General features: G+C 31.4%; 2 protein-coding genes across 6 annotated transcripts; one reads left to right on the top strand and one right to left on the bottom strand.

The window, feature by feature from the left end:
- The first annotated feature begins 1,624 nt into the window (after positions 1–1,624).
- Positions 1,625–9,644, top strand: LOC144468112 (hippocampus abundant transcript 1 protein). 3 transcript variants are annotated; one of them, XM_078177307.1, is made up of 8 exons: positions 1,625–1,930; positions 4,924–5,147; positions 5,350–5,751; positions 5,829–6,050; positions 6,260–6,543; positions 6,617–6,917; positions 7,020–7,155; positions 7,383–9,644. In XM_078177307.1, exons 2-8 carry the CDS (start codon positions 5,013–5,015, stop codon positions 7,487–7,489), a joined length of 1,587 nt encoding a protein of 528 aa, XP_078033433.1. In that variant the 5' UTR covers positions 1,625–1,930; positions 4,924–5,012; the 3' UTR covers positions 7,490–9,644. The 3 variants fall into 3 exon arrangements, with proteins under 3 accessions (XP_078033433.1, XP_078033431.1, XP_078033432.1); XM_078177305.1 differs by having other exon boundaries at positions 7,020–7,176; XM_078177306.1 differs by lacking the exon at positions 4,924–5,147 and having other exon boundaries at positions 1,626–1,930; positions 7,020–7,176.
- On the bottom strand, positions 9,352–11,416 carry Tbc1d7 (TBC1 domain family member 7). 3 transcript variants are annotated; one of them, XM_078177310.1, is made up of 5 exons: positions 11,055–11,416; positions 10,618–10,967; positions 10,257–10,556; positions 9,934–10,063; positions 9,352–9,848 (listed from the first exon to the last, which is right to left on the bottom strand). In XM_078177310.1, the coding sequence occupies exons 1-5, from the start codon at positions 11,094–11,096 to the stop codon at positions 9,753–9,755; spliced, it is 918 nt and encodes a 305-aa protein (XP_078033436.1). In that variant the 5' UTR covers positions 11,097–11,416; the 3' UTR covers positions 9,352–9,752. The 3 variants fall into 3 exon arrangements, with proteins under 3 accessions (XP_078033436.1, XP_078033437.1, XP_078033438.1); XM_078177311.1 differs by having other exon boundaries at positions 10,257–10,550; XM_078177312.1 differs by having other exon boundaries at positions 10,257–10,541.
- Between the last annotated feature and the right edge of the window lie 24 nt (positions 11,417–11,440).

The following is an 11,440-nucleotide window of genomic DNA, read 5'->3' as shown; positions in this document are numbered from 1 at the left end:
AATAATGGCTTTTTTCAGGACCTCAAATTCATGCAAGTAGGAAACTTTACTCTTATTTCAGAAATGAGAATGTCAATGTCCGAATAATTGTTCATTTTTAACTCTAATTTTCTAAATCTCTAAGTTTGAGAATTTATTTGTAGATAATTACTAAATTAAGTATATAGTTTTTCTAAAAGAATATGACTGCAAGTTTCAGCTTTGTTTCCAACATTTTTTTAAAGTAAAGATCTTATAAAATTGTGAAATTATTCATTGCTAATGGAAGACTTTGTAGATTAAAATATTGATTGCTGGTCGTTCCAGTTGACAAGTACGGGGATAGCTAAATGAACGAAATTTTGTAGATTCATGAACTAGAAAGTATTACCTACAGTGTAGCTTACGGATTTTCAAAAATTTTAATAATTGCAAAAATAATCGCCTTTTTAAGACGTTCAAAATTACGTTGTTCTGTGTGGTCAAGAATTCTACGGAGCGAAAAATACAAGTCAAATATCGCACCAAGTATCTCAGATGAAGCCACCAGGCGAATGCGCGAATAGAATGAAATCGCAAGCGGATAAAGAGGAGTTGTGTTACCGTGTGAACACTACATATAGATCATGCTGCTTTTATTTTGTCTCTCGCGATCATTTCACGTTCTTTTTCTAAATCACCTGCGCGGGCTGAAAATGTATTAAAATGATAGGGATAAAAACGCTCAGAAAGAAGAGGTACTCATCGACACGGTTTCATATCATTTCCCTGAAGCAAAAATTAAGTCCTCTACGTAATATTGAAACGAACAAAATTAAATATGAAATATGAATTATAGTTTCGCAAAATGTATTTAAAGTTTAATTGAAGTGTTATTGACTATTTTAATTAACTGCATAATATGATTTGATTCTATGTTATTATCGTTCATATGCTCAACATTTCAATAATTAATCGGCGATATTGAATGATCAATTTTTACTCCGCGTCAGGATTACAATAATGCCTCACCATAGTAACCCGCTGGGCTGCCTTATTGTAAATCGTCAGCCAATCAAAGAAGAGCAGATTCTGTACCTGCGTCTATATCACTGAGGGTTTTGGGCCCATATGCGGCTAATATGGCGAGGCTCTATTATACTATTTTCCTGTTATCCATGATTCATTGTTAAGTTTTTACTTAATTGAAGAAACACTGTATAGCTACAGCATTTCTGTAATCCCTGGTCAAATAATTTTTTATGAACTCATGCAAAACAGCATAATACTTACAAGATTTTTCGGTGTAAAGTTGTAGATTAAGATTACAATAACTAATTTAAGACCGACAGCCTTATGTCTGTAATGTACAGATTTTTACATTTCTTTGATTTTATAATCCAGTATTTCCACTGCAAGATGGCGGTTCTGTTCGCTTTTTAAGCTAAATTAATTTTGATAATTACGTAATTATTGCGTCATTTCTATCTAAATATTCTTTTTACATTATCTTCTTGATGTCTAATTGAATTTTGTTATGTATTACTTTAGCAGATATATACATGCTAAGGGTTAAATTAAAATGTTTCACTGAATGAACGCTTAGTGGCGCTTGCTGCGCATACAAATTTTATAATCATTTCACTTTCCATTCTATATTCTCAGTATCGTATATTGCACTTACCTGATAGTCTGTATTAGTCTGCGGACATGGTTAACTGTGGATTGTTACATTATGTAGATACAAACCCAAGAACAATTTGAAGCTGGATTTGCTTTTTAGTGTCCGTGTGAGGGGTATCACAGAAAAATGACTCACACCGTGTCATCGAATTTTTAGGAATTAATGAAACTGAAAAAGCGAAAGAGTCTGTGCGCGCAGTGCGTGAATATGCCCGCCAAGGTCTCAAAGAAGGTCGTGGGCATGATCGTACGAAGCCGAAAATTCATTATTAAGGATGGGGTCATTACGGTATTGAACAATTCAGTTTAATATCTTTTAGATTTTTAAGTTACACTTTGATCCTTTTTCTCTCTATACGTATATATATTTTCTCTGAGTTTCGCGTTGAAAGTAAGTACGAATTTTTCGTTCGAAGCATGACATTTGTGGTGATATAATATTCTGCGTTTATCTTCTGTCATGTAGTGCATAAAATAGAAAATAACAACAATATTTCGCGTTAGATGCTATTTCACTGTTTTATCGTGCAGGACTGGCGAGACTCTGTGTGAGTTTTAGCGTGATTACATTGTAATTACATAGCATTGACACATGGCTGACTGAATCTTTGTTCATTTTCATGTATGTCTGTTAACGACATCCATTTTCATATGAAGGATTGTTGTAAAATGTAATTCACCCATTACGTAGAGAATATTTGAGATTTTCTGAATGGTATATTGCCAAATTAAATATGTTTCTAATTTAAGTGTGCATTTTCTGTGAATCTTGAAAGTTAATACAGAAAGCACAGATTGTAACATATGGCAATGAAATAATAATTCTGTTAATGTTTATATATAATGTATATCAGACATCTTCGATTTCTATACATTCCTTGTATTTTACTATATCATTGTATTATAACATGCCACCAGCTTCTTTGTTACATTTTTATCTGTAACGTGGTAAGACAAGAGATAGTTTGGAACAAATAGGTGGCAGTCTTTGGAGTATCTTGTGTCTTGCTTAAGATAACATTTGGCAAAGTTATCTTATACGTGAACACCTATGATATAATATTTCTACAGACTCTATGTAATTTTATCTTTTCTAATTTTCCTTAGCTTTATGAATCATTACCACATTTTAATCATTGGCTGTTATCTATACTGCTGCTTTCTGTAACATTGAAATGAACACTCCTGTACAACAATTATAAGAATATATATTTAGCTCTTTATCTTTGTTATTGTTTCTTTTGATTATGGATTCTTCAAATTGAAAACATACGAAATAGATGTATAAACATTAAATTTAAATTGTATTTTACAATATTATATAAAGTGCACGCGCTTTTGGAGAAATAATATGGTAAGCTCTATATTTATCATAATTAACTCTATTAAATATAAAATATACCTTTGAAAGATTTATATACTTATTAATTACACAGATCAGAAATATTATCACGATTATTATAAGATTATTATTAGAATTTTAGAAAACATGAATTTGTGGAAAACGTGTTATTGAAAACTGTAATCATGATTACGATTTATCTTTTGAATCCATAAGATCCATATTTATGTTAATAAACCTGATGTTCATTTTGTTCTATCGAAACATATATTTTTTTGTTATTATAACGATATTGAGTTATTACTTTTTTTCTTAGAATTATATATGTACAAGTTCTACAAGCGATATCGGTCTTACGCGTATTGATCAAATTCCAACAATGAACAGTTGACAAATAATATTATTATTTTGAAATATAGCGGGCAACAAAGGACGTTTAATTTAAAATATTTTGAAGTGTAATAATTTTTCATCAATCATGAAATTTTTGAAATTTAGTGATAAATAGTACATTATAATTTGCGGATATATTTTTAGGTTAGATTCAATGTGATGTTACGACGGAAAGGCTATAGCGTGTATCGCGAAAAGTAGGGGGATATCGCTAGTAGGGTTGCAATGCAGTGGTTCGGGATTTCCTCAAAAATTTCGAATGGTTACATAAAAAAGATTTAAGTGACGATTGTCAGATCGCAAAAAGCGTTAGTGATATACACATTTTTCAAAATCACAAGGAAGAAGTGTTGACAATAAGTTATGACATCGAAAAACATTGAAATTGCGAAGGTGTATTCCACTCGATGTATCAGTTTATATCTGTCACCGATCATACCATTCTTTTGACACGCGCTCAATGCAACATTTTATTGAACAAATTTTCATAAAAATTTTAAAATTACACTATCTTCTGCTAGTTTCTTCAATATTTTTACATAACTGCGCGATATTCGATTAAATGATATATTTTTTCAAGATGCTTCTAACAAATTTTTTATTGGTCGAATTATTGATAACCATGACCGAGAAAAATGGTTGAAACAAAAATGCTCAAGTGGCACTATGTAAAGAAAAAGAATTCTTGGAATTGTTCAGAGCTTTAAACACAATGTAGTACTTTTGAAAAAACTACAGCATGTGATAAGACCGTTGAAGCATTACACAAATTTGTATGCATGACGAGAAAAGAAATATATATGTATGTATATAAATATATATATATATATATGTATATATATTTATGATGGTCGAATCTGGATGTTTTCTTTGATAGAAATGAGATTCTGTGATTTTATATCTTTAAAAGACGTATTTAAGAAAGAAACAATAATGGAGGCTAGATCTTCGAATGGATCAAGAATTTGAAATATACTTACAAATAACTATGAAGGAGGAAGTTTATAGAATTAACAGGAAAAAGAAAAGTGAACAATGCCATCAAACTTACTTAATCCACCAATGTAACTTTTCTAAAATATCCTAATGCACAATATTTTGTTATATGTCCTTAAGCTGATTGTTTCCAACTTTTGTTAACAATGCAACTAATGATAATGAGAATGTAGTCTTACAATGATACAAAAGAAGCTTGTTGCAGTTACTGATTCAATTATTTTATACATACGTACAATTAAGAATAATGTAATCTATATGAAATATATAAGAAAACAATGTATTATAATTTGTTAGATGAAATGATGTATGAAATACTATAAGGATATGTATAGAAGCAAATACAGAAGCTGAATACACAACTGAAATATTTAACAAAACAAACAAGATGCTGAAATACTGTAATAGAGCTTTTGATTGGAATTAATATATAAATCTACAATTAAAGAAGCACAGTAATAATAATCTTTAATTAATGAAGATTAATTAATGAAGATTATATTGAATGACTAAAAACTGATATGGTGCTAAGTGAAGGTTATTCGTTACAGTATTATATGGATCTGAACAACTGATAAAAGAAAAAATTGATAGAATGATAAGTATGGAAAGATATATATAGTAGCAATTCTTAGGGGTCATGCCCCCTGGGGCAAAAGGTGGAGCAGAGGGCCTGGGCCCCTCTTGTTCTGAAATTCACAACAGCCAAGAACATGCTATTGCTAAACTCACACCTCCTCTTACATTTGCTCAGCAATGCTACAGGCATCTTAAGGTCAGCTGTCACGATTTGCAAAGTGCTTGTAGATTTGATGAAATCTGAGAAATATTATACTTCCGTTTTTTCGTACAATAATGTTTTTATTGTTCCTCACTTGCTGGGTACAACACATAGATATCATGGCTGCTTATGAATTGTGTATTAATTGATTGTCAAAAGAAACATGTGTGAAATGATCTATTATTTCTTTTTCCAGAGTTCTGGTGTCGGAGAGGCAAGCGTGTACCATGCTCTGGTTGTAATATTTTTGGAATTTTTTGCATGGGGTTTATTAACCATGCCTGTTATCTCTGTATTGAATATCACATTTCCAAATCATACGTTCCTGATGAATGGCTTAATAATGGGCATTAAAGGGATCTTATCATTTCTTTCTGCGCCATTAATTGGTGCTTTGTCTGATGTATGGGGACGAAAGTTCTTTCTACTTATCACAGTAGCCTTTACATGTGCGCCGATTCCTCTAATGAGCATTAATACATGGTGGTTCTTTGCTATGATCTCCATCAGTGGTGTCTTTGCTTGCACATTCTCAGTGGTGTTTGCATATGTCGCCGATGTAACAGAAGAACATCAAAGATCTGCTGCATATGGTATGGTAGGTATCATAATGTCAAAGATACAAAAACATAATTCTTCATACAGATATTTCGTTTCATAAATATATTTTGTTAGGTATCTGCAACTTTTGCTGCAAGTATGGTAATAAGCCCAGCATTAGGAGATTATATCATGAAAAAGTATGGAGAAAATCTTGTGGTTGCATTGGCAACTGCTATCGCAGTGTTGGATGTGTTTTTTATATTAGTGGCTGTACCTGAAAGTTTGCCTGAAAAAGCTCGTCCACCAGCACCAATATCTTGGGAGCAGGCAGATCCTTTTGCCTACCTTGGAAAGGTAAGTGATTCATAACAATATATATGAAGGGAATGCACTTGAAATCAATCCAAATTAGCGAAGTTGTGTGTAAAAATAGGTACACCTTGACAATTAGGAATTCGTGTAATTCTATTTCAGACATATTTTGCGAATTCGAAACGCATGAAAATGAAATATTTGTCTTAGAATGAATTCAAAATAGGTAAATGTTAATTATTATGTTTCAGGTTGGTAAAGATCATACTATCTTAATGTTGTGTATTACTGTGTTCCTGAGCTATCTTCCTGAAGCAGGACAATATAGTTGTATATTTGTCTATTTGACTAAAGTTATGGGATTCACTGCTTTGATGGTAGCATTTTTTATTGCTGTAGTAGGAATCTTAAGCGTTGGAGCTCAAAGTCTCCTAGGTGTGTTAATAAAGACACTTGGCAGTAAACATACTATAATGTTGGGCCTCTTATTTGAAATGTTACAACTTATGTGGTTTGGCTTTGGTTCGCAAACATGGTAGTATTCTCTTATTTGTTTTACATAGATTAAAAAACATTTCAACTTTGTTTACCATCATTTGCATTTTTAGGATGTTGTGGGTTGCTGGTGTACTTGCCTCTGTGTCAAGTATCACATATCCTGCAATTTCTGCATTCATATCCATGCATTCGGATGCCGATAAGCAGGGTTTGGTACAAGGCATGGTAACTGGAATGCGTGGATTATGTAATGGTCTTGGCCCTGCAATGTTTGGAGTAATCTTTTATCTGTTTCGCGTTGATCTCAACGATAATTCTCCCCTTCCTGTTAAATCATCCCCTTTAGATGAAAATAATAAAACAGGAACTGCCACACAACATCCTGATATTATACCACAGCTAGCAACCCAGGTACGTTTCGTTAGAAGTGAAATATTTTTTATATTAAATTTCACAGAAGTAGTTAACTGAGAATAATATATTGTTAAAACTAAAAAAAAATAATATTTTCAGCTTATACCAGGGCCACCATTTGTGTTTGGTGCATTACTTGTGATATGTGCATTACTGGTAGCTGCATTTATACCCGAATCAAATACAATGCCAACAGGACCGTTACATCATCCATCCACCTCCCGGAGGCCCTCCGGTAAATACGCATATCAGAAATGTACGTTAAAGGTTGTTAGTTATGTTAAGAGTCTGACTCGTTTCGTTCAAATTAGTTCGTCAAAATAATATTGTTGCTGAATACAGATTAATGTAATTGAAATTGTATCTAGATACGTACTTAAAATATTTCCATGTATATATTATGTTGAACATATTCGAAATATTTGTACTAAATTATCCTTTCTTCCTTATTCATAATTTAAGGTTTATCTTTGGATGTACACTATGAGGCGGACAAATTGGGAAGCGGCAAAGGAAAAATAGGACCGCTGTCACCTCTAGTCGACAATTGCAACTCTGCTGCTCTATAGCTACTATCAAAATTGAAACAAGACACTGCAAGAAAGAGGGATACGTATCCTTGCCCAGTGACGAAACTCTATGTTTAGAGAAACAATCGTTACTATCAAGTGCACCAACTTTTCAAAAAGCTGTCTATATTGTATTATACTATATCTTTAAGTCAATAACTTAAGTTTGAACTTTAGAATTATTGATCCACTTAAATATTTAGGTTCTGAAAAAGTTTTATGAGCAATGCTTTTTTTTATAATACGTAGACCGAGTTGAAAATTGCGTTCAGTCTATTTAATTATTTCGTTACATCCAAAAAGACGTTCTTTTTTTTATCCCTTTTAATGGAGATTATAATATAAATTTGTACCAAATCAAGCACTGGACAACTTGATACATTTATCAGTGGCTCCTAGTTTGTGTAGCTTGCCGATAGCATATAACGGTGAAACGAATGAAAGTTGTAACCAGTATTTTTACTAGATTTATAACAAATAATTATTGAACTTTTTATGTCGAATCCTTATCATTACGTCACTCATTTCTGACAGTTTTTCCGTTTTTTTTTTTGTAATTTAGAGCAAGAGCACCTGTTACTTTTATCACACATATCACGAGACCCAATTTTTTCCATAATTTTGTGATTCATATCTGAAAAAATAACGAAGTACTATTTATTTGTGAATGTGTATTTTTGTTTCATTTTTTTCATGCATTCCTTTGTTTTAAGCAAACATTTTGAAAATTAGGGAGAGAGATGAGTGGAATAGTTGAAAAAGAGTGAACAGACATTGTAAATGATACTAAGTAGCTGAAGAAATAGAAAATAAGATTTCAGTTGCATATAATACCTAGTGAGAAGTTAGCCGACGTTTGTAAAATACGTTAACTATTTTTCTTTGCATAAAATATTTATTTTAATAATTAGACGTCAGCAGAATGAATGCAATGGCCTTAACCGGAAAGGAAAAAACAATTTATATAACAAAATACGTAATTTGCCGTATTCGATGGCAGTGATAGATTCCGATCGAGAATGTTGCAAACATTATTAATTGAGCGCATACAGCGTTTCCTTAATGTTAAAAGATGTGCATGTTATAAATTGGAGTCATTGATGTTAAGGAAATACAACAATAGTGTAGTGTATTTGTGCATTTCACTTGTAATTTTATGAGAGAATTAGTGTCCGCAGAACTATATGTGCATTGCCATAGTATAAAGTTTTTGAATTTAATTAAGATTTGCTAACATTATTTAAAATTGATTTATGATGACAAAATTCGATTTTGCGTTGAAATTTCTGTACACTGCTAAAATGATTTGACAGGCGACTAGGAAATTTCTTCAAGATATTTGGATCAAATGCAACTACGTTGCTTGTAAGATTTTTTTAGTTATTGCTGCCATTTGTTGAAAGGTATTCAAGAGGTAAAAAGAGGATAGTCAAGTACCCTTTAAAAACCAAAGAGTGAATAGTTGCAAAAAATCTATTAAAAAAAAATTAATACTAGAAAGCAGTAGGAAAGCCCATGAAATATCGTGCAATGCGTGAGCAAGAAATAAAATCTTGTATGATCTCACTCTTCTCCAAGAATCTTTCTATTTTCTAAATTAGAAAAAAAATGTACATAAAATTGCGATGCATTATTTCTTTTATAAACATTCAAAAGAAAGTTCCAACTAATTTTTGGAAAATTTTAAACTATCAATACTGTTCCATTGCTTGGAATTATGCTGATATTAAGAAAAAAAGTGCTATGCATATCGAAATTTAATATTGTTTGTATGTTGTTGTTAAGGTACACCATGGAATGAAATTCCACTATAATTGCACAAGTTTGAAACACGCAACAGAATTATTTTAATGTTCACGACGAACAATCTATATTAATGTGAACGCGTTACACAATACATTTCTTGGAGAATACAGCCATAAAATATTTGTATGTGGTTGCCTGAGTTAAAAATTATTGATTAACTTGCTCTTATACACTGGCGTACATTAACACTGTTGTAATATAACATTGCAAAAAGAGGAAACAAAAGAATCACAATATTAGGAATATAAAGTCCAATTTAAGACTTAACACCTCAATAAATTAAGTAATTGTATATGTAAAATGTATGACGAATGCATTAATAAAAATAATTATTTTTAAGATACAAGAACACATGTTCTACAAATATAAATTTTCACATATTACACAAGAATTTATTTACATATTTACAGTTTTATTTTTTCAACAAAAATATATATTGATATTATTTTAGTTTTTCTTAAACAGTTTGCGAAATAGTTGTTAATGTTGTACCACTTTGCTGCCAAGATTCAATTGCCTTATTGACAATTACCTCTGAACTCTCTTCTGATATCTAAAAAAGAACATTATTGTGTTATTTCGCGATGTTTTCAATTTTACATTTTATCAACGTTTCATGCATTTAATTAATTTTGTACATTGCTAATAGTGTCCAATATACTATCTATGTTTTCACATCGCAGTAAAAGCCTCCTTAAAGTTGTTAATGTTACTACAGTAACAAAAATTAAAATTCTGTGTGCACCCACAGCTATTTTGTCCCAAATTCTACAACAAATAAAAGAATGAATTTTTGCTCACTTATTCTCAGAATTTCTTGCAGACTTGAGCACATTTTGTTTACAATAACAAAAAACATAACTTGAAATAATGAATTATTTCAACTAATTTAATTTTGACATATATTATTTGAATAATGCCCAAGACTGATCCTTTGTTAAAATATCTTAGATAGACATACTTTACTATAGAACCATCAGATATGGTCCCTGCAAAACATGAACAAAACCAAACATCATATGGAATGTTATGAAGTGCTTCAATCTCAACAAGATGTTTATAAAGTTCTGGATCTTCTTTTTCTAATAAAGTACATGTACATTCCTGCAACCTATTAACTTCCTTCTGAAATTTTTGCACTTGATCTAGAAGACCACATAGTATCCAATATGTATCTACAAGTTTTTCTTCGTTGGAATCAATATCTATAATGTGCCATAAGGTTTCAGCCATTCTACTCATAGCTCTGAAATGACTACATCTATTAATAAACATAATAAAATGATAAATTTTACTTCTATAATGAACTTTGAAATAGATACCTATGAAGAGGAATTTCTAGCTGAGCACTCATGTCAAGTTTCGCTTTTCTATTGCGTAACAACCACATTGTCAGAAACATTAAATGTGGCTTTGTGTAATCATCCATAATCTTGGTAACTTTCAGAGCTTTCTGTAAATCCTGGAACTCCGCCTTTCTCTGGTTCATTATAAACTCATGGCTTTCTACATAAACTGGAATTACGTCTAACAATATTTTCCATAAGAAATTTCTGTATATTGTTGGTACTGTAAATCGCAAACAAAATTGTTTCAATTTTGCTTTATCAAAAGGATGTTCTTTTAACAATATTTCCAAGGATCTTTTCTCTTCAACACTACGGAACCCCACCTATGTTTTACAATAAAGAAAATAAGAGATCGTGAATTGGTTATATTGTATACAAATCGAAATAGCAGATACTTTGCATATGTTTACCTTTTCATAATAGGAGGAACGAAAATTTCGTTCATCAGCCATTTTCTTGTGAATTTGTTTTTAAAATGTTTATGTATTTTATACAGTATTTAAAAAATTTAGATTCAAACTGTGAAACACTGATGTGATTGCAACATTATGATGCGCCCTCATGTATTTCTTTTTCGAACCTTACAGAAATGTTTGTCGATAAAATCGATACTGTAATATCACAATAATTGTAGTTTGTAGGGTTTCAATTATATTAACACATTGTAGGCGGGAAACGCGTAAACTCGTTTGTCAGCTCTTAGTACTGAAGCGCGGGTGACGACTAAATTCATTCTTCCTTGTCTGGCGGTAGGGCGCGGGAAACGTGTAAACAAAGGCGAGTTTGTTCAAAGATA

Source organism: Augochlora pura, chromosome 3, assembly GCF_028453695.1.
Source record: "Augochlora pura isolate Apur16 chromosome 3, APUR_v2.2.1, whole genome shotgun sequence".
NCBI lineage: Eukaryota > Metazoa > Arthropoda > Insecta > Hymenoptera > Halictidae > Augochlora > Augochlora pura.
Note: the sequence above shows the minus strand (reverse complement) of the source record. Positions and strands in the feature narration are given on the sequence as shown.

Coding starts and splice junctions, on each gene's coding strand:
- LOC144468112 (XM_078177305.1), top strand. CDS start 5,013: ATGCCCCCTGGGGCAAAAGGTGGAGCAGAGGGCCTGGGCCCCTCTTGT. Junction 5,148..5,349: donor AATGCTACAGGCATCTTAAG/GTCAGCTGTCAC, acceptor TTCTTTTTCCAG/AGTTCTGGTGTCGGAGAGGC. Junction 6,051..6,259: donor CTTTTGCCTACCTTGGAAAG/GTAAGTGATTCA, acceptor ATTATGTTTCAG/GTTGGTAAAGATCATACTAT.
- Tbc1d7 (XM_078177310.1), bottom strand. CDS start 11,096: ATGGCTGATGAACGAAATTTTCGTTCCTCCTATTATGAAAAG. Junction 10,557..10,617: donor CTAGAAATTCCTCTTCATAG/GTATCTATTTCA, acceptor GTTTATTAATAG/ATGTAGTCATTTCAGAGCTA. Junction 9,849..9,933: donor TATTGGACACTATTAGCAAT/GTACAAAATTAA, acceptor GTTCTTTTTTAG/ATATCAGAAGAGAGTTCAGA.